General features: G+C 38.3%; 1 protein-coding gene and 1 pseudogene across 2 annotated transcripts in view; both read right to left on the bottom strand.

The window, feature by feature from the left end:
• Positions 1 to 11635: 11635 nt before the first annotated feature.
• LOC130457905 (cathepsin B-like) lies at positions 11636 to 13139 on the bottom strand (annotated as a pseudogene).
• Positions 13140 to 22839: 9700 nt separating this feature from the next.
• Positions 22840 to 25819, bottom strand: part of LOC103099645 (mucin-16-like) — a 31122-nt gene continuing 28142 nt past the window's right edge. For both annotated transcript variants that reach the window (XM_056820636.1, XM_056820635.1), the window contains one exon: positions 22840 to 23300. In XM_056820636.1, the coding sequence (XP_056676614.1) occupies positions 23068 to 23300 (233 nt within the window). In that variant the 3' untranslated portion in view covers positions 22840 to 23067. The remainder of the gene's footprint in view (positions 23301 to 25819) is intronic.

Genomic DNA, 25819 nt, shown 5'->3' on the forward strand with positions numbered 1-25819 from the left:
GAAGGGAGGGAGGGAGAACAAAAAGGGAGGGAAAGAAAGGGGGAGGGGGGAAAAGGGAGGGACTGAAACGGGAAACATCAAGGGAGGGGACAAGGGGGACTTATTCAAAGTAAATCACTGGACTAAAAGGTAGAGCCAAAGAAGAAAAGGTTAGAATTAGGGAAGGCTATCAAAATGCCAGGGAGTCCACAAATGACAATCATAATTTTGAATGTGAATGGGATGAACTCACCCATAAAACGTTGACGAATAGCAGAATGGATTAGAATCCAAAACCCTACCATATGTTGTCTTCAAGAAACACACATGAGGCGGGTTGACACCCACAAGGTCAGAATTAAAGGATGGAGTAAGACCTTCTGGGCCTCAACTGATAGAAAGAAGGCAGGAGTGGTAATCATGATATCTGATAAAGCCAATGCAAAAATAGACCTGATCAAAAGGGATAGGGAAGGTAATTATATTTTGTTAAAAGGGACTCTAGACAATGAGGAAATATCATTAATCAACATGTATGCACCAAATAATATAGCACCCAAATTTCTAATGGAGAAACTAGGAGAATTGAAGGAAGAAATAGACAATAAAACCATACTAGTGGGAGACTTAAACCAACCATTATCAAATTTAGATAAATCAAATCAAAAAATAAATAAGAAAGAGGTAAAAGAAGTGAATGAAATCTTAGAAAAATTAGAATTAATAGACATATGGAGAAAAATAAATAGGGATAAAAAGGAATACACCTTCTTCTCAGCACCACATGGCACATTCACAAAAATTGACCATACATTAGGTCACAGAAACATAGCACACAAATGCAGAAAAGCAGAAATAATGAATGCAGCCTTCTCAGATCACAAGGCAATAAAAATAATGATTAGTAATGGTACATGGAAAACCAAATCTAAAACCAATTGGAAATTAAACAATATGATACTCCAAAACCGTTTAGTTAAAGAAGAAATCATAGAAACAATAATTTCATCGAGGAAAATGACAATGGCGAAACATCCTTTCAAACCTTTTGGGATGCAGCCAAAGCGGTAATCAGAGGTAAATTCATATCCCTGAATGCTTATATTAACAAACAAGGGAGAGCAGAGATCAATCAATTGGAAATGCAAATGAAAAAACTCGAAAGCAATCAAATTAAAACCCCCAGCAGAAAACCAAACTAGAAATCCTAAAAATTAAGGGAGAAATTAATAAAATCGAAAGTGATAGAACTATTGATTTAATAAATAAGACAAGAAGCTGGTACTTTGAAAAAACAAACAAAATAGACAAAGTAATGGTCAATCTAATTAAAAAAAGGAAGGAAGAAAAGCAAATTCACAGCATTAAAGATGAAAAGGGGGACAGCACCTCTGATGAAGATGAAATGAAGGCAATCATTAGAAATTACTTTGCCCAATTAGATGGCAATAAATACACCAATTTAGGAGAAATGGATGAATATATACAAAAGTACAAACTGCCTAGACTAACAGAAGAGGAAATAGAATTCTTAAATAATCCCATATCAGAAATTGAAATCCAACAAGCCATCAAAGAACTTCCTAAGAAAAAATCCCCAGGGCCTGATGGATTCACCTGTGAATTCTATCAAACATTCAGAGAACAGTTAATCCCAATACTATACAAACTATTTGACATAATAAGCACAGAGGGAGTTCTACCAAACTCCTTTTACGACACAAACATGGTACTGAATCCAAAACCAGGCAGGTCAAAAACAGAGAGAGAAAACTATAGGCCAATCACCCTAATGAATATAGATGCAAAAATCTTAAATAGGATACTAGCAAAAAGAGTCCAGCAAGTGATCAGAAGGATCATTCACCATGATCAAGTAGGATTCATACCAGGGATGCAGGGCTGGTTCAACATTAGGAAAACCATCCACATAATTGACCACATCAACAAGCAAACTAGCAAGAACCACATGATTATCTCAATAGATGCAGAAAAAGCCTTTGATAAAATACAACACCCATTCCTATTAAAAACACTAGAAAGCATAGGAATAGAAGGGTCATTCCTAAAAATAACAAACAGTATATATCTAAAACCAACAGCTAATATCATCTGCAATGGGGATAAACTAGATGCATTCCCAATAAGATCAGGAGTGAAACAAGGATGCCCATTATCACCTCTACTATTTGACATTGTACTAGAAACACTAGCAGTAGCAATTAGAGAAGATAAAGGAATTGAAGGCATCAAAATAGGCAAAGAGGAGACCAAGTTATCACTCTTTGCGGATGACATGATGGTCTACTTAAAGAATCCTAGAGATTCAACCAAAAAGCTAATTGAAATAATCAACAACTTTAGCAAAGTTGCAGGATACAAAATAAACCCACACAAATCATCAGCTTTTCTATATATCTCCAACACAGCTCAGCAGCAAGAACTAGAAAGAGAAATCCCATTCAAAATCACCTTAGACAAAATAAAATACCTAGGAATCTACCTCCCAAGACAAACACAGGAACTATATGAACACAACTACAAAACACTCACCACACAACTAAAACTAGACTTGAGCAAATGGAAAAACATTAACTGCTCATGAATAGGACGAGCCAATATAATAAAAATGACCATCCTACCCAAACTTATTTATCTATTTAGTGCCATACCCATTGAACTACCAAAATACTTCTTCACTGATTTAGAAAAAAACATAACAAAGTTCATTTGGAAGAACCAAAGATCAAGGATATCCAAGGAAATAATGAAAAAAAAAAAAACACATATGATGTGGGCCTTGCAGTCCCTGACCTAAAACTATATTACAAAGCAGCAGTCATCAAAACAATTTGGTACTGGCTAAGAAACAGAAAGATCAGTGGAATAGACTGGGGGAAAGTGACCTCAGAAAGACAGTATACGATAAACCCAAAGATCCCAGCTTTTGGGACAAAAATCCACTATTCGATAAAAACTGCTGGGAAAATTGGAAGACAGTGTGGGAGAGACTAGGAATAGATCAACACCTCACACCCTACACCAAGATAAATTCAAAATGGGTGAGTGACTTAAACATAAAGAAGGAAACCATAAGTAAATTGGGTAAACACAGAATAGTATACATGTCAGACCTTTGGGAGGGGAAAGGCTTTAAAACCAAGCAAGACATAGAAAGAATCACAAAATGTAAAATAAACAATTTTGACTACATCAAACTAAAAAGCTTTTGTACAAACAAAACCAATATAACTAAAATCAGAAGGGAAACAACAAATTGGGAAAAAATCTTCATAGAAACCTCTGACAAAGGTTTAATTACTCATATTTATAATGAGCTAAATCAATTGTACAAAAAATCAAGCCATTCTCCAATTAATAAATGGGCAAGGGAAATGGATAGGCAGTTCTCAGATAAAGAAATCAAAACTATTAACAAGCACATGAAGAAGTGTTCTACATCTCTTATAATCAGAGAGATGCAAATCAAAACAACTCTGAGGTATCACCTCACACCTAGCAGATTGGCTAACATAACAGCAAAGGAAAGTAATGAATGCTGGAGGGGGTGTGGCAAAATAGGGATATTAATTCATTGCTGGTGGAGTTGTGAACTGATCCAACCATTCTGGAGGGCAATTTGGAACTATGCCCAAAGGGTGCTAAAAGAATATCTACCCTTTGACCCAGCCATAGCACTGCTGGGTCTGTACCCCAAAGAGATAATGGACAAAAAGACTTGTACAAAAATATTCATAGCTGCGCTCTTTGTGGTGGCCAAAAACTGGAAAACTAGGGGATGCCCATCAATTGGGGAATGGCTGAACAAACTGTGGTATATGTTGGTGATGGAATACTATTGTGCTAAAAGGAATAATAAAGTGGAGAAGTTCCATGGAGACTGGAACAACCTCCAGGAAGCGAGAGGAGCAGAACCAGGAGAACATTGTACACAGAGACTAATACACTGTGGTATAATCGAACGTAATGGATTTCTCCATAAATGGTGGTGTAATGTCCCTGAACAACTTGCAGGGATCCAGGAGAAAAAACACCATTCATAAGCAAGGGATAAACTATGGGAGTGGAAACACCGAGGAAAAGCAACTGCCTGAATACAGAGGTTGAGGGGACATGACAGAGGAGAGACTCTAAATGAACACTCTAATGCAAATACTATCAACAAAGCAATGGGTTCAAATCAAGAAAACATCTAATGCCCAGTGGACTTTCGCGTCGGCTATGGGGGGTGGGGGAGAGGAAAAGAAAATGATCTATGTCTTTAACAAATAATGCTTGGAAATGATCAAATAAAATATATTAAAAAAAAAGAAGAAGCCTCCAGATCACAAGCTGCACAAAAATGAAATTTGGGTGTAGTTGATTGAACATTTATTTGTATGTATACTTTCATGCCAGAAAGGGGACTGCCCCCTAACTGGCTCTTTGTCAATGTGTCCAGCAGTTATTGGTTTTGTTCCTCTCCTCATTCTCAAATTATTGTAATCTTTAAGTTGATTATGTTTTCATGATCCTTTTTGGGGAAACCTTTCCCAATTAGAATCAAATGGTGAAATGTAAAAATGGACTTGAATACAGAACTTCAATCCAAAGAATTGGTCCTTGGTCCACTTCCCCACGATGCTTTGTAATGTCACTGAATTCTCACCTGGGCAGAGATGGAGAAGGAGTATTTAACCTGATTGGAAAGGCTTTTGTGGCCCTTTCCTGTTTCTGCTTGCAAGCAGACACAGCTCTTTTCATAATGTAGATGAGGGTGTCTAGGCCGGGCCTAGACACGTGCTTTCTTATCCTGTATTTTCTTTAATCCTTAATCTTCAATAAAACTCTAAAAATATAATAGTCCTTGCAGAGAGAAACTAATTTCTACCTGCCTCAGCTTCCCCAAATTTTAATCTTTACACTTCTAATTTTGGATGCATTAGTTTTGTTTGTAGAAAAGCTTTTTAATTTGATGTAATCAAAATGATTGATTTTACATTTTGTGATTTTTTTCTAGCTTTTGCTTGGTTTTAACATCTTTCCTTTCCCAAAGATCTGACAAGTATACTATTCTGTGTTTGCCTAATTTGCTTATAGTTTCCTTCTTTATATTCAGTTCATTCATCCATTCTGAGTTTATTTTGGTGTAGGGTGTCACACTACCAGAAATTACCAAAGAAAACTCATGAGATATCCTCAGACACAAAAATAAAATTGAAATTGAAAAAATTCACAGATCACTTCTAGAAAGAAATGCTCAAATGACAATTTCCAAGAATGTAATAAATTCAAGAGCCACCAAGCTAAAAAGAAAATACTGTAAGCAGCCATAAAAAAAATTCAAATATCATGAAACTGAAATCGGGATTACACAGGATCTAGCAGCTTCTACACTGAAGGATAGAGTGTTATGGAATAGGATATTCAGGAAGGCAAAAGATCTGTGTTTATAACCCAGAGTCACCTATACAGCAAAACTGAGTATATTCTTTCAGGGGGAGAATGGAAATTCAATAATATAGCAGATTTCCAAGCATTCCTGAGGAATAAGTCAGACCAAAATAAAAAAATTTATGCCCAAACATGAGGCAGAAGAGAAGCCCAAAATGGTAAATAAAAAAGAGAAAATTGAATGGACTCATTAAGGTCAAAATGTTTATATGTCTAAATGGAAAGAGGATATCTGTAATTGTCAAAAAGTATTCTTTGTAGTAGAGAATATGGAAGAAACTAAGTTAGAAAGAGGGTGAGGGATTGTCCAGGGGCCCGTTGGGCATCGTGGCCTGGGCCAAGAGCAGGCCTACTGCAGTGCTCTGGAGGGAAGCCATGCCAGGGGTTGGGGACCCTTCAAGGCCGCCTCCACCTCTGCCTGGGCCACGGCCCGGCCAGCCTTGCGGCCTCCGCAGCCACCGCCGCTGTTACCGCTGCTCCCACCGCCCGGCTTGTTCTTCCTGCGCTTGGCTCAGCTCTTGGCGTCAGCTGGACTCATCCTCTGCGAGGCCGGGCTATAAGGAGCTGTGGCTGCTGAGGAGGCAAAGTCTACAGGCTGGCAGAGACAGTGTTCAGGTTCTGCCTCCATTGGGATTGCTCCCTCAAGAGGACTGAGTGGGCCTGAGCCAGTGGTCTGGGCAGCTTTGCCGCTATACCTAGGGCTTTTGGACTACCCAGACCCAGCTATTGGTCAGTTATTACGTCGTCCATCAGTGTCCATAGTGGTCAGGATGTCCCGTTCCTTCTCCTCGGAGAGGCTTACCCTCAGGGATGTCCACACAGATCAGCATGAAGCAGGGGAGCTTGCAGAGGAGTGCTCCTCTTCTCAGGGTTCTTGGGAGGAAGGTCTAGCCCAGGTGGAAGAGATGCAGTGACCAAAGCAGAGCAATGGTTCAGCCTACTAGCTCCCTACTGCTCTGTCTCTCATACTAGATAGATGGCAAGGATGGATTTATATCATAACAGAAATAAAAAAGATGGAACAACTCTCCTGTAAGAATTCCACTGAGCAATCAAGACAGACAGTACACAGGGAGGATTCTGTTGTGTTTGATTGGTTTTAAGAGGAAAGAAAAAGCAGAATGAAGGATTGCCATAGAGAATTAATGGGGAAGAACCTGCTGTTTCTCATAGCTAGGATACAGGAGAAGAAGAGATACAAAAAGCATAAAAAAGTGGGGAAAGCCTCTGGTCTGACCCAGAAAAAGAAGTGTCAAGCACACACACACATCCAGAGCTTTGTATAGAAGTAAATTAAACTCAAGCAGGAAACAGGTGGGGACAAGAAAAAAGAGAGAAGGATTAAAGAAGGAGCTAAAGCTGAAGGGGAGCAGGGGCCCTATTCTAGGGCAAAAAGAATTCTAATGCTTGTGGCTACAGGAGAATAGAGCTATTCCTAGGTAAAAACCATAGCATATACCAAGTGAGCGATGACTGATGAAAGACCACCCCACCTGGGTAGCTCCCAAAACTTATGGACCACAAGACTGCTTCTGAAAATAGTAGCACAAAAAACCCTGAAGTTTGGGATGCTGCCTCCCCCACCTACAGGTGAGAAGAACCCAACTTTACCATAAAATTTAAAGTCGAAAAATAGGCTGCAAAAATGAATTAACAACAAAAGAACTTGGTCATAAAAAGCTACTCCGATAACAGGGAAGATCAAGCTATAAACTGAAGAATTCAGCAATGTGAAAATAGATACAAGCAAAGTCTCAAAGAAAAATGTAAACTAGTCAAACCCCCCCCCAAAAAAGAGAAAGATAAATGTAGAAGAAAATTTTGGGCAAAAAAAAAAAGAGTGACACAGGTAAAGTAAGAAAAGAAAATTAACAATTTTGTAAGAGAGGCACAAAAAATATTGAAGAGAAGAATATATTAAAAACCAGAATCTGCCAAATAGTAAAAAAAAAAGTCATCAGAATTTATTGAAGAAAAAACTACTTAAAACACAGTATTGACAAACTGGAATAGGATATGCAAAACCTCACTGAAGAAAATAATTTCTTAAAAATTAGAATTGAGCAAATGGAAGCTGATGATTCTATGACATATCAATAAAAAATAAAACAAAATTGAAAGGGGAAAAATAAAATTTGGAATATGTCAGTGGAAAAACAACTGATCCTGAAAAAAGATCTGAGGAGACATAATCTTGGAATTTTTGGATGAACTGAAATGAAAGCCATGACATAAAAAGAGCCTAAATATCATATTTCAAATTTTTTTTCAAAGACAACTACCCTGAGATCTTAGAATCAAAAGGGTAAAATAGAAATTGAAAAAATCTACCCATCATGTCTTAAAGTAGATCCTGAAATGAAAATTCCTGAGGATATTAAACCAAATTCCAGAATTCCCAGGGATCAAGGAAAAATTTAGTAAGCAGCCAGAAAGAAACTAATTCAATATTCTGGAGCCATAGCCAAGATCACACAAGATTTAGCAGCTGCCATATAATAAAAGAAGAGAGCTTGAAATGACATTCTGGAAGGCAAAGGAGCTAGGATTACAATCAAGAGTGACTTATACAGAAAAATTGAGTACCACCTTTTTGGGGGAAAAAGGAGGCTTAAAAGACTATTTAATGAAATAGAGACGTTTCAAGGCATGAAAAGGTAAGCATGACAGAAATCATAAGGGACTGAATATGGTTAAACTGTTTATATTCCTATATGGAAAGATGATACATGTTACTCCTAAGAATTTTATCTTTATTAGGACACTTAGAAGGATTCTACATAGACGAGCCACAAGTATGATTATTTTTGTTGGAATGATATAAAAAAAAGTGAGAGAAAGAAAGATGCACCGACTTTCTATAAGAATACTATCCACCTCCCTGGGGGCAGCTGGGGAACTCAGTGGATTGAGAGCCAAGCCTAGAGATGGGAGGTCCTAGGTTCAAATCTGGCCTCAAAACACTTGCCAGCTATGTAACCCTGGGCAAGTCACTTGACCCCCATTGCCTACCCCCCTTACCACTCTTCTGCCTTGGAGCAGCCAATACACAGTATTGACCTTCCTAAAAATATAAAAGTTGAAGCAAGAATGTCCATTATCATCACTATTATTCAATATTGTGTTAGAAATATTATATCAGTGATTTTTTAAATTAAATGAATAAGAATAGGCAACGAGGAAACAAAACTATCACACCATGCAGACAACATGATGGTATACTTCGAGAGCCCTAAAGATTCCAATACACTGTATTGACTCCAAGATGGAAGGTAAGGGTTTAAAAAAAAAAAGAATACTAGCCACTTTGAGAGAATCCACTGGAGTCTGAATGCAGATCAATTGTACTCTTCATCACTGTATTTTATTTGTGTTTTAATTTTATATAGTATCTTCTCACAAGAGTGACTAATGTGGAGATCAGATTGCTTTACCATCTCAGGAATGGGGTAGCTAGGGAGGGAGGGAGACAATTTGGATCTTGTAATTTTGGAGAACTTATGTTCTTATGCTAGAGACCTTATGCTATGGAGAACTTATGCTAGAAAACTTCTAAAAATATAAAAGGTGAAGCAAGAATGTACATTATCATCACTATTATTCAATATTGTGTTAGAAATATTATATCAGTAAGATTTTTTAAAATTAAGATAATAAGAATAGGCAACAAGGAAAGAAAACTATCATACCATGCAGACAATATGATGGTATACTTTGAGAGCCCTAAAGATTCCATTAAAAAACTAGTTAAAATAAAAGCTTTATCAAAGTTGCAAGATATTAAAAACCCTAAGTTATCAGCATTTCTATATTTTATTGACAAAATCCTACAGGTAGAGATAGAGCACTTCCATTTAAAATAACTGCAGACAAAATTGGGATATTAATGCACTGCTGGTGGAGTTGTGAATTGATCCAACCATTCTGGAGGGCAATCTGGAACTATGCCCAAAGGGTGCTAAAAGACTGTCTGCCCTTTGATCCAGCCATAGCACTGCTGGGTTTGTACCCCAAAGAGATAATGAGGAAAAAGACTTGTACAAAAATATTCATAGCTGCGCTCTTTCTGGTGGCAAAAAATTGGGAAATGAGGGGATGCCCTTCAATTGGGGAATGGCTGAACAAATTGTGGTATATGTTGGTGATGGAATACTATTGTGCTAAAAGGAATAATAAACTGGAGGGATTCCATGTGAACTGGAACAACTTCCAGGAATTGAAGCAGAGTAAGAGGAGCAAAACCAGGAGAACATTGTACACAGAGACTGATCCACTGTGTGAATGTAATGGACTTCTCCATTAGTGGCAAGGCAGTGATCCTGAACAACTTAGAGGGATCTATGAGAAAGAACACTATCCACATTCAGAGGGAAAACTGTGGGAGTAGAAACACAGAAGAAAAACAACTCCTTGATACATGGGTCAAGGGGATATGACTGGGGATGTAGACTCTGAGTGAACATTCTAGTGCAAACATCAACAACATGGAAATAGGTTTTGATCAAGGACACATGTAATAACCAGTGTAATTGCACGTCGGCTAAGGGAAGGGTGGGGAGGAAGGAGATCGAGGGAAAGAATATGATTCTTGTAACCAAGGAATAATTTCTAAATTGACTAAATAAAAAGAGAAAGAAAACAAAAAGAGGATGAGGAAGCAAACTGATTATGATGATATCATGATATGTAAATGTGATATGAAATGATATGTATGTATGATAGGAAATGTACAAAAAATTAGGGGGTGAAAGAGATGATTACACTGAGAGGAAAGGGAAGGGATTGAGAATGTGAAAACTATATAACATAAAGCAGAGGATCAGAGTGAAAGGGAATAGAGCAGCATCTAAAGGGAATAATAAGATGGTGGGAAATACAGTAATTAGGATGCTGAATGTGAATGGGATGAACTAATTAATAAAAATATACTAAGGAAAACAGAATATTGATGAACATGTTGATTAAATAAGATATTTGATAAAGAGATCTCTGAGGGGACAAGCAGTTTGTGAGACCAGAATTTACAAGAAAGAACACAAGAAAAGTTCTGTCAGTTGGTGATGTCCTCTCACTGGGTCTCTGACTGGGTCACTCACTCACTGGGTTTCAGTTACTGAGCTTGCTTTCTTTGACTGCTGTTGGAGACAGGCCTCTCTGACTTTACTCTCGGCTGGTGAAAGGGAAGAGACTTCTTTTTTTTTTTGGCTTTTTTACGAGAAATCTTTTATTGGCACAAGGGTCCTGGATTCCATTTAGTCACTAAAATCAACACTGAGATTAAATTGCATGATAGGGTAAAGCAGTGATTTCCCAAGAACAACAAAATCTTGTTTTTCCTGTGGACAGAACCATAATCCTGCTCCTTCTCGACTGTCCCCCAAGAACATCAGAAGAGGGATTACTGCTTTTCTTTTAAAACCACAGGCACAGGTTTCTATTGAGTAAAAGGGATCCTGGCTACTCTTTTGTATGATCAACCAAGGTACATTAAACAAAAATAGAGAAATCTATTTTTTTTTATCACCACAGAAAAGACCCAAGGGCATGTGCAATACTGCAAAGCTTTAATAGCTTCAGGCTAACTGGCACTAAAAGTGGAGTGGCACTAAGGAGAAGTAAGCATAGTATAAGATTTTTACCAGTGAGAACTGGGACAAAATAGGATTCTAACATTTTGTGGCCCATCCCACAACTCTACCTCCCTCTACCCCTAACAAGTGGGAGCCAAGTCAATTTCTGAGAATTTCTTTGCCTCCTTCCTAAGTCAAAATATTAAAAAAACAAAACAAAAAACCCATCCCTATTCCTGTGGGAGAAAACACTCCTCCCCCCACTCCTTCAATCTTTGTTGGTTCCTGGACTTCAGGTTCCTAAAAGATGAATGTTGAGGGGAATTTTAGGAGTCAAGATAACAGGAATTGGGAGACACCCCTGGAAAAAATGGCCTTTTTAAAAGAAAGCATCCTGGGTCTCAAGTGTATTACACAGCCTGTTTACCAGCAGTGCTATGTGCTATTCACAGAGTTACTTAAACTGAAATGGCATGCATTATTAGTTGGAGTCAGATCAAGAAATATTCATCTATGTTATTATCAATGGAGCTGGCTGACCCCACAAGAATTTAGCTCAACCAAATTTTCAAAGCCCAATGATTTATCTAAATCCTCTCCTTAAACTTCCCTTTTAAACAAAAGATAAATAAAAGAGCATCTCTCCAAACATGTCTTTTAAAAGTATTCATTTGCCCACATTCACCTTCTTCCCATTCCCAAGATTTTTTTCTTTCTTGAAAGATTAAAAGTCACAAAGGGCTATTGATAGTTAGACAAATAGCAGCAGGTTACATCTTCTTTCAATATTGATCCGTTCTGGGAATTCCAGCCACAATTTCAGATTCTATCCCACAGTGATTCTTTCCACGGAGGAATTTAAAGAAGCCATTATCACCCCAGTCAATATTCCAGGAATTGGCAGCCAGCCAGTAACGGATTCCATTTTCCACACCCCAGCCAGGATTTGAATGGCGTGACCTCCAAGCATCTCTCCAGCAACGTGCTGGTATACTCCAGACTTGTAGTGTAGGAAGTCTTCATACACACTAAAAGCTCCCTCCACAGGGCCATTCTTGTAGATCTCAGCCATGATCTCCTGCTCACTTGAAGGTACCCTATAGGGGGTTGATCTGTAGTTTTTGTCATCCTTGTACTGAGTAGAATAGCCCTCTTCACACTTCTTCCTGCACGTGGGGGTGTCGCCCTCTTCTCCAGTACAGGCAGAATGGGAGCCATTCACATGGTGCTCACATGGAGGGATGGAATAAGGTCAGCAGCCCACATGGGAATCATAGAGACCACCAGATACAAGGCCTTTCTTAGTCCAGAAGTTCCAAGCTCCAGCAGGAAAACCGCCATTACAGCCATCCCCACATTCAGATCCACAGCAGCTAAGGAGATCCTCAGCAGACACTTCTACATTAGCATTTCCATTACTGTGTACACAGATCCTGTCAGAAATAGCTTCCACAGCTCCAAATGCCCAGCAAGATCCACAGGAACCCTGGTCTCTTATTTCCTTGATAGTAGGGCAGTTTGGCCATTGTTCCCAGGCATCAAAGTTTTCTGGTAGCTTCATATTATCAGCCATTATCATTCTCTAAGGTAGTAGCTTGGCTCCACCCATGAAGGTACCACAGAGTTTCTTTATGTAGCTCATGTCTGCATTAAGGAAGTTGTGCGCAGCCTGCCATGCAGTGTTGAGCTTGTTGATGTGGTTGACCATTTCATCTGATAGAGGAGGAAAGGATAATCTGCTCTTGGCACTGGTCAGTACGACCAGGCAACACAGGGTGGCCAAGAACCGCCACATTTTGAGGAACGGACTCCTAATTTACCCTTCCTTCCAATGCCGCTCAGAAGCTCTCAGAAAACAACTAGACCACACCACCGCACCTCACTGGAAGAGACCTCTGAAACCCATTTGAAGAGGGTTTCTACTTTCCTCATAAAGAGGAGTCCTATCTAAGAAGAAGCTTGTAGATCCGCTTTGCTGGATAACAGTTTTGGAGAAGGAGAAAGATTGAAGCTGTTTGTCTGGTACCTGCAGTTTCAGTGAACTGAACCTTAGGTGGCACCAAAAGGCAAAAGTCAGCCAGCCAGCAACTGTGTTAAATGAAGCAGTTTGCAGGGCAGCCTCATTAAGCAACACATGGCTGAATTGTTTTAACATTGGATTTATTCCTGGACTCTTCTTAAGCCTACCATCCCTCTATATATCCAAGGGATGTTGGCATATGGATTTTTGATGACAGTTTTGACTCTTATGGTCCTTTAGGTTATATCCTATCTACCCTTCAGAATATTAATGCTAGTATCCATGGTTATGATGCTGAAAGTTCTCTTATCCATCTGTAACTATTGAAAAGTCATGAATGAGACAAAATTAGAAAACAGTGGGCTTAAACCGAGGGTTAATTATCTGGAGACCAAGAGGAAAAGAATTAAAATGTAATATAACTAGTTGGCTAAGACACAGGGGCAATGGAATTAGACAGAAATTGAGGTAACCAAGTGGGACAAGAAACTCAAGCATTAGAAAACAATCCTGCCCTTATGTTTCCACTCAGGGAGGTGCCAATGATAACCGCAGAGATTGGGATCTTCAATATAAGAGTTCACAAGAGATTTACCCAAGCATATTTAGAGTCTTTTAAATCATCATATCATCAATAACCCTAACCCAAGCTATGATGAAAAACCAATGGCCATGGTAAAACAATTTAAGAAGAAAGTAAAGATCCAACCTATCTGGACTTTGACATGTTAATGGATGAATTGTTATCAAAAAGGGAAAAACAGAAAATCATTGGGGATATACATAGGAATCCTAGTTTAGCTGACTGGTTTTCCCAGGACTCCCATTGGGAAGATAATTCTTTTGTGGGTTACAAAAATTTAATTACTGCCAGAGAGGCCATTATCCAGACGATGAAGGATAATTCAAAGAGACCAGAGTTGTGGTCAAAGTTTGAAAGATTGAGACAAGACATATGAAAGACCCCATCTACTTTCCTGAACAGGGTGATAGATTCTGCTGAGAAATGAATTGGATAAAGATGTAAACCATATAAGCAACTGTCCAAATTGGGATGAGATGGGACTGGATAAACTTAGGTGTGTAGCTTCTGACATTTTTCAGGATAACAAAGATAGACAAGCTGAGATAAAGAATAATATCCTAGATAATTTAGCAAAAGAAATCAAAGATCTGATACTTAAATTAAAAACTAATGAAGTGCAAGATTGAGCAGTGGCTGCACTTAAGAGTATTACAGAGCACCTAGAATAGCATATTATAAATTCTAGAGAATGTAGACAAACCCCTCACTGCTATTTTGTAATAAACCTGGTCACTTAATGAAACTCAGTCATTTTAGGGGATAGGTTTTTAGACAATTCAAGAAATTATAATGTGAGAAAGCAAGGCAACAGATTTGATGGGTTCAATGGTTATGGAGACTTTGATTTTTAAAATGGGTTTAACACTGGGTATTATAGTGGGTACCAGTATGCAAAACCTAATTACTCTGTGTATGAACATAAGGGTAGCTTCAGGTGTTTTGACACAGTGTTTGGGACAACATCACTGACCTGTAGTTTATTATTCTGGCCAAGTAGATCCCATAGCTGCAGGTGCTCAGCCATGAGTTGGGGTGTGGAAGAGACAGCAATGCTAATTACCAAAGATACAGACCTGGTGCTAGGATGCCTACTCAGAATTTTTTGTCCACATGAACTCAAAGCACTTATGTTAAAACACAGCACACAAAATCACATCAGTATCCCAATCCATTCAGAAAAGTCTTTGACAAAATACAATACCTATTACTACTTAAAAAGCCAGTAGGACATAAAGGAAGAGAAGGGGCTTTCCTCAAAATAATAAACAGTATTTGTTTCTAACCACCAACAGGTATCATCTGAAATTGGGATAAGTTATGAGCCTTCCCAATAAATTTAGGAGTGAAGCAAGGATGCCCATCATTACTACCATTATTTAATACCATACTAGAAAGTGCTAACTGCATCAATTAGAGGAGAAAAAAAGAAATCAAAAGTTGTAGGCTGTGATAAAACTAAACTATCACTCTTTGCAAATGATATGATGGTATACTTAGAGAACCCAAGAAAATCAATTAAAAACCTGGTGGAAATGATAATTTTAGCAAAGTTTCAGGAAACAAAATAAAGCACATGAATCATCATCATTTCTTTTTATATCCAAAAAAATTCATCAGCAAGAATTAGAAAGAGAAATTCTATTAAAAATCACTCTAGATAATGTAAAATATTTGGGAATCTATATGCCAAGACAAACTCAAGAATTAAACAAAAACAACTAAAAGACACTTTATATACAATTAAAACTAGATCTAAACAATTGCAAAAATATTAATTGTTCAAGGGTAGGATAAGATAATATAATAAAACGACTATTCCATCAAAACTAATTTACTTATTCAGTGCCATAGCTATCAATCTATCAAAAAATATATATTAGAAAAAATGATAACGAAGTTCATTTGTAAAAACAAAAGATCAACAATATTAAGGGAATGAATGAAAAAAATGTGAAGGATGGAGTCCTAGCAGTATCAGATCTTAAACTGTATTATAAAGTGGTGATCATCAAGTATAGTACTTGTGAACCTTAAAAATTCTCAGACCCTACTTCATAAGGTTTGGTTAAGACCATTCCTCATTTTAAATAATGAAGGAACTTAGATCAGGAATGTGAAACCTCTACTCCACCCCTACTTAAGCCTGCTTTAGGGGAAGAAACTCCTTGCTGAAAAATGAAAAATACTTAAACCCATACTTATAGTAAAGCAAAAGTTCTTAATCTGTGCCTAGTTTTAGATCTAATACAAAAGGGTGCTAAGTACCTATAAAGGTCAGGCAACTTGTGAATTTACAAGGAGCAAAGAGGTGAGAAACTTACTCGGAGGTTTTTCAGGTGTGAACTTAATCAAAAGTTCAAACCTTCTTAGGTGTGAATTAAGAATTGTCTATCCTTTGGAAAATGTCTACTGTGATTGGTAGATGTGAGAACTTAGGGGAGGTGACATAAGAGAAAATTCTCTTAGTCTTGGGTGAGTCTCAGAGTCTCAGAGATTCTCTCTCTGGAGATGGCAGCTGGCCAAAACTGAACTGGTGTCTCTCTGAACACTAGAATCTTTGGATGGACAAATCTTGTGGTGAGTGGATAAAAGACTGACTGATCTCTCTCTTAGGGCTTGGGCCTGGGCTGGCCTGGGCTGACCTATCTTTTCCCATTATTTCCTTTTTCTCTCTCTCCCCCTTTCTTTAATTCCTCATTTGAATGAATTAAAATCTCTATAGAACCCAGCTGACTTGGGTATATTTAATAATTGGGAATTTTTCCCTGGCGACCACCTTATATTTGATTTAAAAACAAGACACTCTTGAAACCATAATTTCTGTGGTCACAATTTAAGCCAAACACTTTTTTATCTGCCACAATTTAAGTCTTCCACTATTTTAATTATTACATACTGCTTAAGTGATAGAAGGGGGATCAATGGCATAGTCTTGGGGTAAATGGCCTCAGGAAGATAGTTTTTGATGAACCCAATGATCCCAGCTTTTGAGACAATAATACACTATTTGTTAAAAGTGCTGGGGAAATTGGAAAACAGTATGAGACAGATTAGTGTGAGATGAATATCTCATACCCTATACCAGGATAATTTCCATAAAGAAGGAAATTATAAGTAAATTAGGTGAACACAGAATAGTATATCTGTTAGATCTGTGGGAAATTGAATTTAAGACCAAGCAAAAGATAGAGAACATGGCAAAATATAGAATGAATAACCTTGATTACTTTAAATTTAAAAGATTTTGTACAAATAAAATCAATCCAACCAAAATTGGAAGGGAAGCTATAAATTTGGGGGAAATTTTACAACAAAATTCTCTGACAAAGGCCTAATTTCTTAACGTTATGAGGAGCTAAGTCAATTGTAAAAAAAGAAAAAAAAAAACAAGTCATTCCCCAATTGACAAATGGTCAAGTGACACAGATAGATTTAAGATAAAAAAAAGTCAAAACTATCAATAAATACATGGAATAGTGTTTAAAATCCCACATAATTAGAGAAATGCAAATCAAAAATGAGGTACCACATCATACCTAACAGATTGGCAAATATAACAGTAAAGGAAAATAATAAATGTTGGAGGGGATGTGGCAAAATTGGGAAATTAATGCCCTACTGGTAGAGTTGTGAATTGATCAAATCATTCTAGAAGGCAATTTGGAACTATGCCCAAAGAGCTTTAAAAAAATGCATACCCTGTGATCCAGCAATACCACTACTAGAATCGTACCCTAAAGAGATAATAATGAAAAATATTTGTGCAAAAGTATTCATAGTTGTGCTCTTTGTGGTGGCAAATAATTGTAAAATGGGGGGGTAACGTGACCTTCAATTGGGGAATCGCTGAACAAATTGTGGTTTATGATGGTGATAGAATACTACACTGGACTGTAAGGAATGATGAACCAAAGGAATTTTATATCAAAGAAGAACTCCAGGAACTGTAGAAGAACTCCAGGAACTGATGCAGAGTGAAGTGAACAGAACCAAAAGAACATTATACACAGAAAATGAAACATTGTGAAACAATCCAATATAATGGACTTTGCTATTACAAGACAATCCCAATTCCCCTCTACATCGAGAGAAAGAACTGTGGGAGTAGAAACCCAGAAGAAAAACAAATGACAATCATTTGTTTATATAGATATACAATTGGAGGTTTGTATTTTAAAAGAGTATTCTATTCCAAAAATGAATAATATGGAAGTGGTATCAGTGATAACATCTATATAACCCAGTGGAAGTGCTTATTAGATTTGGGATGGGGGAAGGAAGAGGGGAAGGAAAGAAAATGAAATACGTAAACAGAGAAATATTTTTAAAATAAAATTAATATGAAAAATTGAAAAAAATTTTCTACTTATAACTAAAAATGATTTTTATAAATTAAAGTTTATGGCAGGAACTAGGTATTGACCAATATCTTACACCCTATAGCAAGATAAGATCAAAATGAGTATGTGATTTATATATAATGAGTGATACCATAACTAAATTTGGGGAACATAGAATAGTTTATCTTCCAGATCTATGAAGAAGGGAAGAATTTAAGACTGTAAGAGTAATGTGCAAAGAGGATGAGAAATGGAATGTTGAAGAGGACATGATTGATGAGTAAAGACTGTTGGAAGCAGAGTAACATGGCTGTAGAACAGGGATGGGGAAGAATGCCAGTGAAAAAAGGTGGGTTTTGAGACTTGATCTTGAGGTGAGAAGAGGTTTTCTTGCCTTGCTGGTGATCAGCCAACAGCCAGCTAAAAGATAGCCAGGAGTATCAGCTTTGGGACTTCTCAAGAAGAAATTTATACCTGCCTGACAGCGGAAGAGAGATACAGATCCCATTGGACCTATAGAGGCCTCTGACTCAACAGTACCCCACAGTCTAATAGCACCTGCCTTATCTTGCCTTCATCCCAAGATGAAGTTTATCTTAAGGAGACACTGGGAAGGGGAGGTGAATTTCTGGTTTGCCCAAGGTATCCAGAAAGAAGGAACACTTAGGCTTTAGATATAGGGACACCACTAATCTCCACCTGAACTGCCCACTTCCAGATATCTTGTATTTATTAAACCAATTTAAGCCACAGTCAAATTGGAAGAAAGGGATTTATTCAAGGATCTTTGAGGAAGCTAATTCACAGAGGTTAGTGAACAGCCATTGCAAAAAAAAAAAAATTCTGATCAGGACTACCCACTGAGTCATGAACTGAGGAGAGGCTTACAATTCTAAAAGACTGTGTTTATTAATTCTGGGGTAACCCTCTTATCACTCAATATGGGAAACCTTCCCCTAACTTACTTATACCATGTGAGATTTAAAATAAGTTGTAGCCTTAAACTGTGGCATTTAAAATGTGGAGAGACAAGGAAAAACATTATGACTGCTCAAAATATGTTTTCCTACAGTGTCCTGTTTTAAATCAACTATAAGGTGGTCACCAGGGAATATATTCCCAATTTATTCAAATACCCGAGTCAACTGGGTTTACAGAGATTTTAATTAATAATACAATGAGTAATCAAAGAAAGAGAGAAAAAGGAAATAAGTATGAAGGGCCTTAAGCCAACATGGCCTAGACCTGAGTCTTAAGAGAGAAAGATCAGTCAGTCAGTCCTTTAACACTCACCACAAGGTCTGTCTAAGCAAGGATTCTAGTGACACCAGGCCAGCTCCATCTCAGCTGACTTCACCAGAGAGAATTCCAAAGGGCCTCTCTCCAGAGCCTCCAGAGGGACAGAGTCCCCTAAGAGGAGCTCCAGCCAGATCTCCTTAGAGATGGTCCTCCAAGAGCTTCCCTTCTCCAGAGCCTCTCTCAAGAGATTCTTCCCAAGCGATCCTCATCAGAGATCCTCCAAAAGGATTTCTCCAAAATGATATATCCTCAAGAGATTCTGCTTTTTCTTATATAGGGGTTTTTCTCCCATGTCACCTCCCCTAAGTCCCTACATCTACCAATCACTGTAGATGCTTTCCAAAGGACTGCCCATCTAAATTCCTGCTAAGTTGACCAATCTCCTCAGTAAGTCTGAATCAGAACAAAATGCTGCTGTGTCGACTAATCTCCTCAGTAAGTCTGAACCAGAGAAAACACAGCTGAGTCAACTAATCTCATCAAGAGAAAACTTGCCCAACCCTTTTAGGTACCTAGCATCCCATTGTATCAATTCTAAAAACAGGCCTGGCTCAAAGAACTCCTTGCATTATTATAAGCATGGGTCCAAGTACTTTCATTGTTTAGCAAGGAGTTTTCTCTCCTAAAGCAGTCTTAAGTATGGGTAGAATAGGGGTCCTCCCATAGCAAGGAGTTTTCTCCCCTAAAGCAGCCTTAAGTACGGTTGGAGTAGAAGTCCTCCCATTTCTGATCCTGGCGAGTTCTCACGTCAAAATGGAGAATGTTTCTCAGTAGGGAATTTGTTCCAATTAAGAATTCCCTGATGGGGAAATTTTTAACATTCACAAGTCTGAGAGATTTCAAGATTTACAACCAGCACATCACCCAGGGTCACCATTTCCAAGAGATATTCCTCAGCTATCATAGACCAGGAGAAGAGAGTGAGAGAGTACAACAAGAGCCATTCCACCTTGACTACTACCTTTCCTCACTCATCTCTCTTTAACAGCTCTCTTCAGATCAATAATTACTAGGCAAACAATAACCATGACAAGTGTAACAATCCACACCTGTGTATACACAAGGGAAATAATTAATCTGTAAGGATTGTCTTAGGAAAGAGCATGCTCAGACCTGCCCATGGCAAGAAAGGCATTGACCTTTGATCCCAGCATTCCTAAGGTTTAGGCACAAACTCAGGATTCTTTGTGCTCACCTGACTGAGACAATCCATGCCTCTGCCTTGTGGTAATTTACAACTGAACCAATGGCAATCCACTGTGTCTTCATTAATATGTATTAAGTCCCTTTGCATCACAATGGTAATAAATACAAGCATCTGACAGAGAAAAAGCCCTTATTATCTTCTTCACCTCTCCCTCTCCTTCCTGGAGCTTAGCCTCTGGCTAAGAACAGCTTTCTCATGGAATTTCCTCTATCTCTGTGAAACACCTTTCCTTCTTAATCTCCTATCCTCTAGCCAGAGTGGTCCCTACTTAGAGCATGGGCTCTAAGGGATCAGTGGCTTTTCTCTCAGCTGATCTCAATACTCATTCCTAACTCCCGTGTTGTTGATTTAAGGTTATCTAACTGCCTCATGTCCTTTGAAGTTAGGTAGCTGGAGCTTGATCTGTGCAGCTTGCTCATTGGTAATATTGCATTGGTGTCTGCCTCCATTCTGATCCATCCCCTGGGCTTCAGCCCTTCCCCCAAGGGTCAATCTTCTATCTTTCCTTTCTTGTAAGGGCTGCTGGACAGCACCTTACAACAAGAAGAAACAAGAAACAGAAACTATTATAAGATATAACATGAATAATTTTGAATGGAATTTAAAGGGGAGATGCTTTGATCTGCATTTGATCAACTGTGAAAGTTGTAGCTACTCTCAGAAAGAGAGCAATCTGGGACAGCTCTGAAGGACTTTTGACCAAGAATGTTTTACACCTCTAGAGAAAGAAATGTGGGAGTCAGTTGCAGATCAAAGCATATTCCCTTTCACATTATTTTATGTACAGTTTATGTGGCTCTGGTTTTATATGAGTGTTCTCTTATAAAAATGACCAATATGGAATTATGTTTTACATGATAATACATGTATAATCCATTTCAAATTACATACCATCTCTCCAAGAGGGGGACAGAAGGGAAGGGGGGGAGAAAATTTGGACCTAATAATTTCAGAAAACATATATTGAAAATGGTTACTAGGTTTAATTAGGAAAATATCATATCTTTAAATTAAATTATTTTAAAGTTAATTTTTAAAAGATGAAAAGCATCATAGACTATTAAGCAACATGCCAATCAGATATGGCTTGATTTCTCATCAGCAATGCTGAATGACATACAGCTTCTCTAATAACATAGGTGATTTTCTAGTGGAAATAGGTGTCTGAACAAGGATTATTAAACAAGAGCAATATAAATTAAGAGGGGAATATCAGTCACAATTTAATAAAAGGATGCTTTAGGGATTTTATGGTACATGGGACACACTTCCCCTTCCTTGAAGTTTCTTATCCAGGAAATGGCTTGATGGTCTCCCTCCAATCCTCACCTAAGATTATCTAAAGCAGTGGTTCTCAACCTTTCTAATGCCATGACTCCGTAATACAATTCCTCATGTTGCAGTCATCCAAAAATTATTTTGGTGGCTACTTCAAAACTATAATTTTGCTACAGTTATGATTCAGAATGCAAATACCTGATATGCATTATGTATTCTCATTGCTACATATTGAGAAGTTGAGAACTGCTGATCTAGAGACACTTGTCTCCTCATCTTCATCTCCATCATATCTAGAACTCCAAACATGACCTTGTCCACCAGGCTGATGGGCTGCCAGGAGCCATGTGGAGACAATAACATCAGAGAGGTCCAGTTTTTCAGTTCTGACCTCTGACCAATTCTAGGATCTCCTGGCTACAGAAGCTCGTGGAAACACTCAGAGGCCATACTAGAGTAGGACCAGTTCACAGGAATCACAGAGCTAATGTGTAGGAATCAATCCATAAACTCGTGACCAAGAAGCATCCCTGGTTGAAGAACAATGTCTCAGAAAGGACAAAAGTTAGAGGTAAATGACTGGATTCAGCATTTAATGGGTGGGCCAAGTGCAATCAATCACCAAAGGTCCAAGTGAATTATTAAGCTAAGATTAGGGAGGTGGTCATGAAATCATGCCTCAAAGGGAAGGTACTAGAACCATTCTTTTCCTCTTGGCAAGTCAAGGCTGATAGAAATAAAGTGTTCTGCCCATATCTGCATCATCCACCTTCCCCAAGTTCACTGCTAAAGAGCAGAGCCTTTGGATCTGTCTCCATTCCTGACTCTTGACACCGGAAACTCTGTGGCTCGGACCATAAAAGTAATTAGGTGGCATAGTGGAGATAGTGCTTAGCCTGGAGTCAGGAAGACCTGAGTTCAAGCACTTGCAAAACAAAAAGACTGACAGAAATTAGGATCTACTTTTGCTCCAGGGTGCATGGCCACCATGAGAAAGTATTAAATAAGAAGAGACTGATATGTAGATGGATCTGTCCTGTCATCTTGCCCTCAGATGAGATAGGGATCCAGGCTCCGACAAACTGCCTGATGGATACCTGCTCAGGTTAAATGGAAAATGAAGCAGTAATCATTTGTTAAGAATCAGCTACTCCATTCAGGGTTTTAGGTGCTGGGCATAGAAAAGCCTGTCCTCCAGTAGCTGACTTTTATCATAGTAAATTATATGTATACACACAAACTAACACAAGAAATGGACAAAATCCTCCATGAGCTCTTCATCCAAAGGCTGACATCTGGGCAGACAATAATGGGACAGAGGAAGTTGCCGGGTCTTACCACCTAATCACAAACTTTCCTGTTCTCGGACTATGAAGATGAGTCCATATCATATTTGAAAGCTGGAAAACAAGGGCCCAGAGCAAGGATGAATACCAGTATAATAGAAAGAAAAGAAATATTTTCTTACCCATGGCACCTGCAGTAGATTCACTGGTCACTGATGTCATGTCTCTTGCTGATCCGTGGTCTCGGATATGGGTGAAGGGCCCTACACCAATCTCACTCGCTAGAAGAATAAATGAGAACATAAATCTCAGACACAGGACTGGGGGTAGAAAGGACAAGATTATATTTTATATATATATTATATTTATATATATTTTATATTTTATATATTATATCCCTTATATTTTGAAGGAAACTCCAAAATATCTGCTCTCTTTTCTTCGTCGTTCATCGAACAGAGAATCTCTCTAGTATTCCCATTCTCTCATTTTTTTTAAAAACTCTTCTAATCTAATGACAGATTTCCTACTTCCCCATCTGGAAAAAACCTTCCTTTTATCCACCTGTCCCTGAGAGCTATCATCTCCTGTCTCTCTTCCCTTTAGTGACTGAAATCCTTGAGGAAGCTCTCTATAAAAGGTGCTTCCACTTTCCTTCTTTCTACTCTCGTTTTAACTACAGTCTGGTTTTCAACCTCATCGCTCAAGTGAAATTGCTCTCTCCAATGTTGTTAACAATCTCTTAATTGCAAAAATCTCTTAATGGCCCTTTCTTCATCCTCATTCTTCTGAAGCTTTCTGCAGTCTTTGATATCATCAACCCATTCTCTTTCATTTTCATAACACAACTCTCGTGGTTCTCCTTTAACTTGTATGACTACTCTCTTTGGTCTCATTTGCTGGATTCTTATCTAGGTCATAAATGCTTAATGTAGGTGACCTACAAGACTTTGAGCTGGGCCCCTCTCTTCTTCTATGAGATTTCACTCAATATTCTACTAAACTCAGAAGATTTAACCATCATCTATATATTGATGATTCTCAAATCTGGTCATCCATCCCTTAATCTCTGTCATGACCTCCAGTCTTATGACTCCTATTGAACAAACTGCCTTTTGGAAATTTTGAACTGGGTTTCTTGTAGACATCTGAGCCTCAACATGTCCAAATCTTAACTCATTGCCTTCCCCTCAAAACCTTCAACTCTTTCTAAGTTCCCTTTGGCTGTCTAGGGTATCACGGTCCTCCCAAGCCATCCAAGCTCACAAGCCAAGTAATCATTATTTTTAAAAAGTCTTACTTTCTTCTTTAGTAGAAACTCTAAGTCAGAAAGGCAAAGGCTAGGCAACCAGGTCATTCATGACTGTTCAACCTCTCACCCACCATATCCAATGTGTTGACAAGATCTAGAGGTTATGCTTTCATCACATCTCTCCCATATTCTCTGTCTCTCATATAACCCTGTAAGTACACTGGTATAGGCCTCCCTTACCTCATGCCTTAACTATTGTAGTAGTTTTCTCTTTGGTCTCCCTATCCTAAGTGTCATCCAACTCCAGTCCATCTTCCATTCAACTGCGAAAGTGCTTTTCCTAAAACCTAGGTCTGACCATGTCATCGTCCTACTCAGTAAACTTCAAAAACTCCCTATTGCTTTAAAGATAAAATAAAAACCCCATTTAGCAATCAATGTGCTTCTTAACCTTCCCCTTTTTTACTATTCTCCTTAGATTTTATTCCTCCTCCTCCTATAACATTCACCTTTCCTTGCACTGACTTTGCTATCTCAATTCAACTTTGGCCATACCAAATTGAAAATATGGCCACTAGGTTGCACCCAGTTACTTGGGAGTGGGGTTTGGGGGAGGATAGAGAATGTCTTTTCAATACATTAGCTCACTATACAGAGGGGCCACTCTCAAGTAATGCTCTGCTCTGTAAACACAACTGCTGCAATTTTTATGAATATATATATATATATATATATATATATATATATATATATCCAAATGTCATGTTGTAATATTTGATCTTTGGAAGAAAAATCTGGAATACTTTCCTCATTTCCCTGAGTTTCTTCAAGTCCCTGCTAAGAGCTCCTCTGCTTCTTAGGTGATCCTTCTAAATTCTAGTGCCCTACTTCTCTTGATTATTTCCAATTGATCTTGTTTTTAGATTGTGTGCACATTGTTGTTGTTGGCACATTGTCTCTCCAATTAGACTGTAAGCTTCTTAAGACTAAGGGTGCCTTTCTTCCTATCCCCTATGCTTTGCAGAGTGTGGGGAAACAGAGCAGAAACAATGAATGGTTATCAACTCACTGACACTGACATTGCCTAAGGAAATTTTCCCTGTGTAGCTATTATTCTACAGGCTCCATATATGTTAGACTCAATACTAATCACCACAGAAGGGTCCTTGTAGCTCAAGGACCAGCAGAGTGTGCAACTATAGAGAGATGAGGGATCCTGAAATGCATTTACTCACCCAACTGACACAACAAGGTCTTAAGTGTACCAAAAAAAAAAAGAAGAAGAAGAAGAAGAAGAAGCTCTAAGAGGGAAATGGAAGGGAAAGTGATTTCCCCTGAGATGTTAAGCTCTCCTCCCTGGACACATCTGACCCCCATCCTCCAGGGCTAAAGAGGAAGCCTGCTTCAAACATTCTTCCTTAGGAACAGGATAGAGCTAACAGGCACATGAGCAAAAAGAGAAGTTGTCTCTGCCCTAGCGCTGCTGCCTTCTGTACTGTGGGAGCTGGCTCAGAGAAGCTGATGTCCAGCTTTCCTTTGTGCTAGCTG

This window comes from Monodelphis domestica, chromosome 3 (assembly GCF_027887165.1).
Source record: "Monodelphis domestica isolate mMonDom1 chromosome 3, mMonDom1.pri, whole genome shotgun sequence".
Classification (NCBI taxonomy): Eukaryota; Metazoa; Chordata; class Mammalia; order Didelphimorphia; family Didelphidae; genus Monodelphis; species Monodelphis domestica.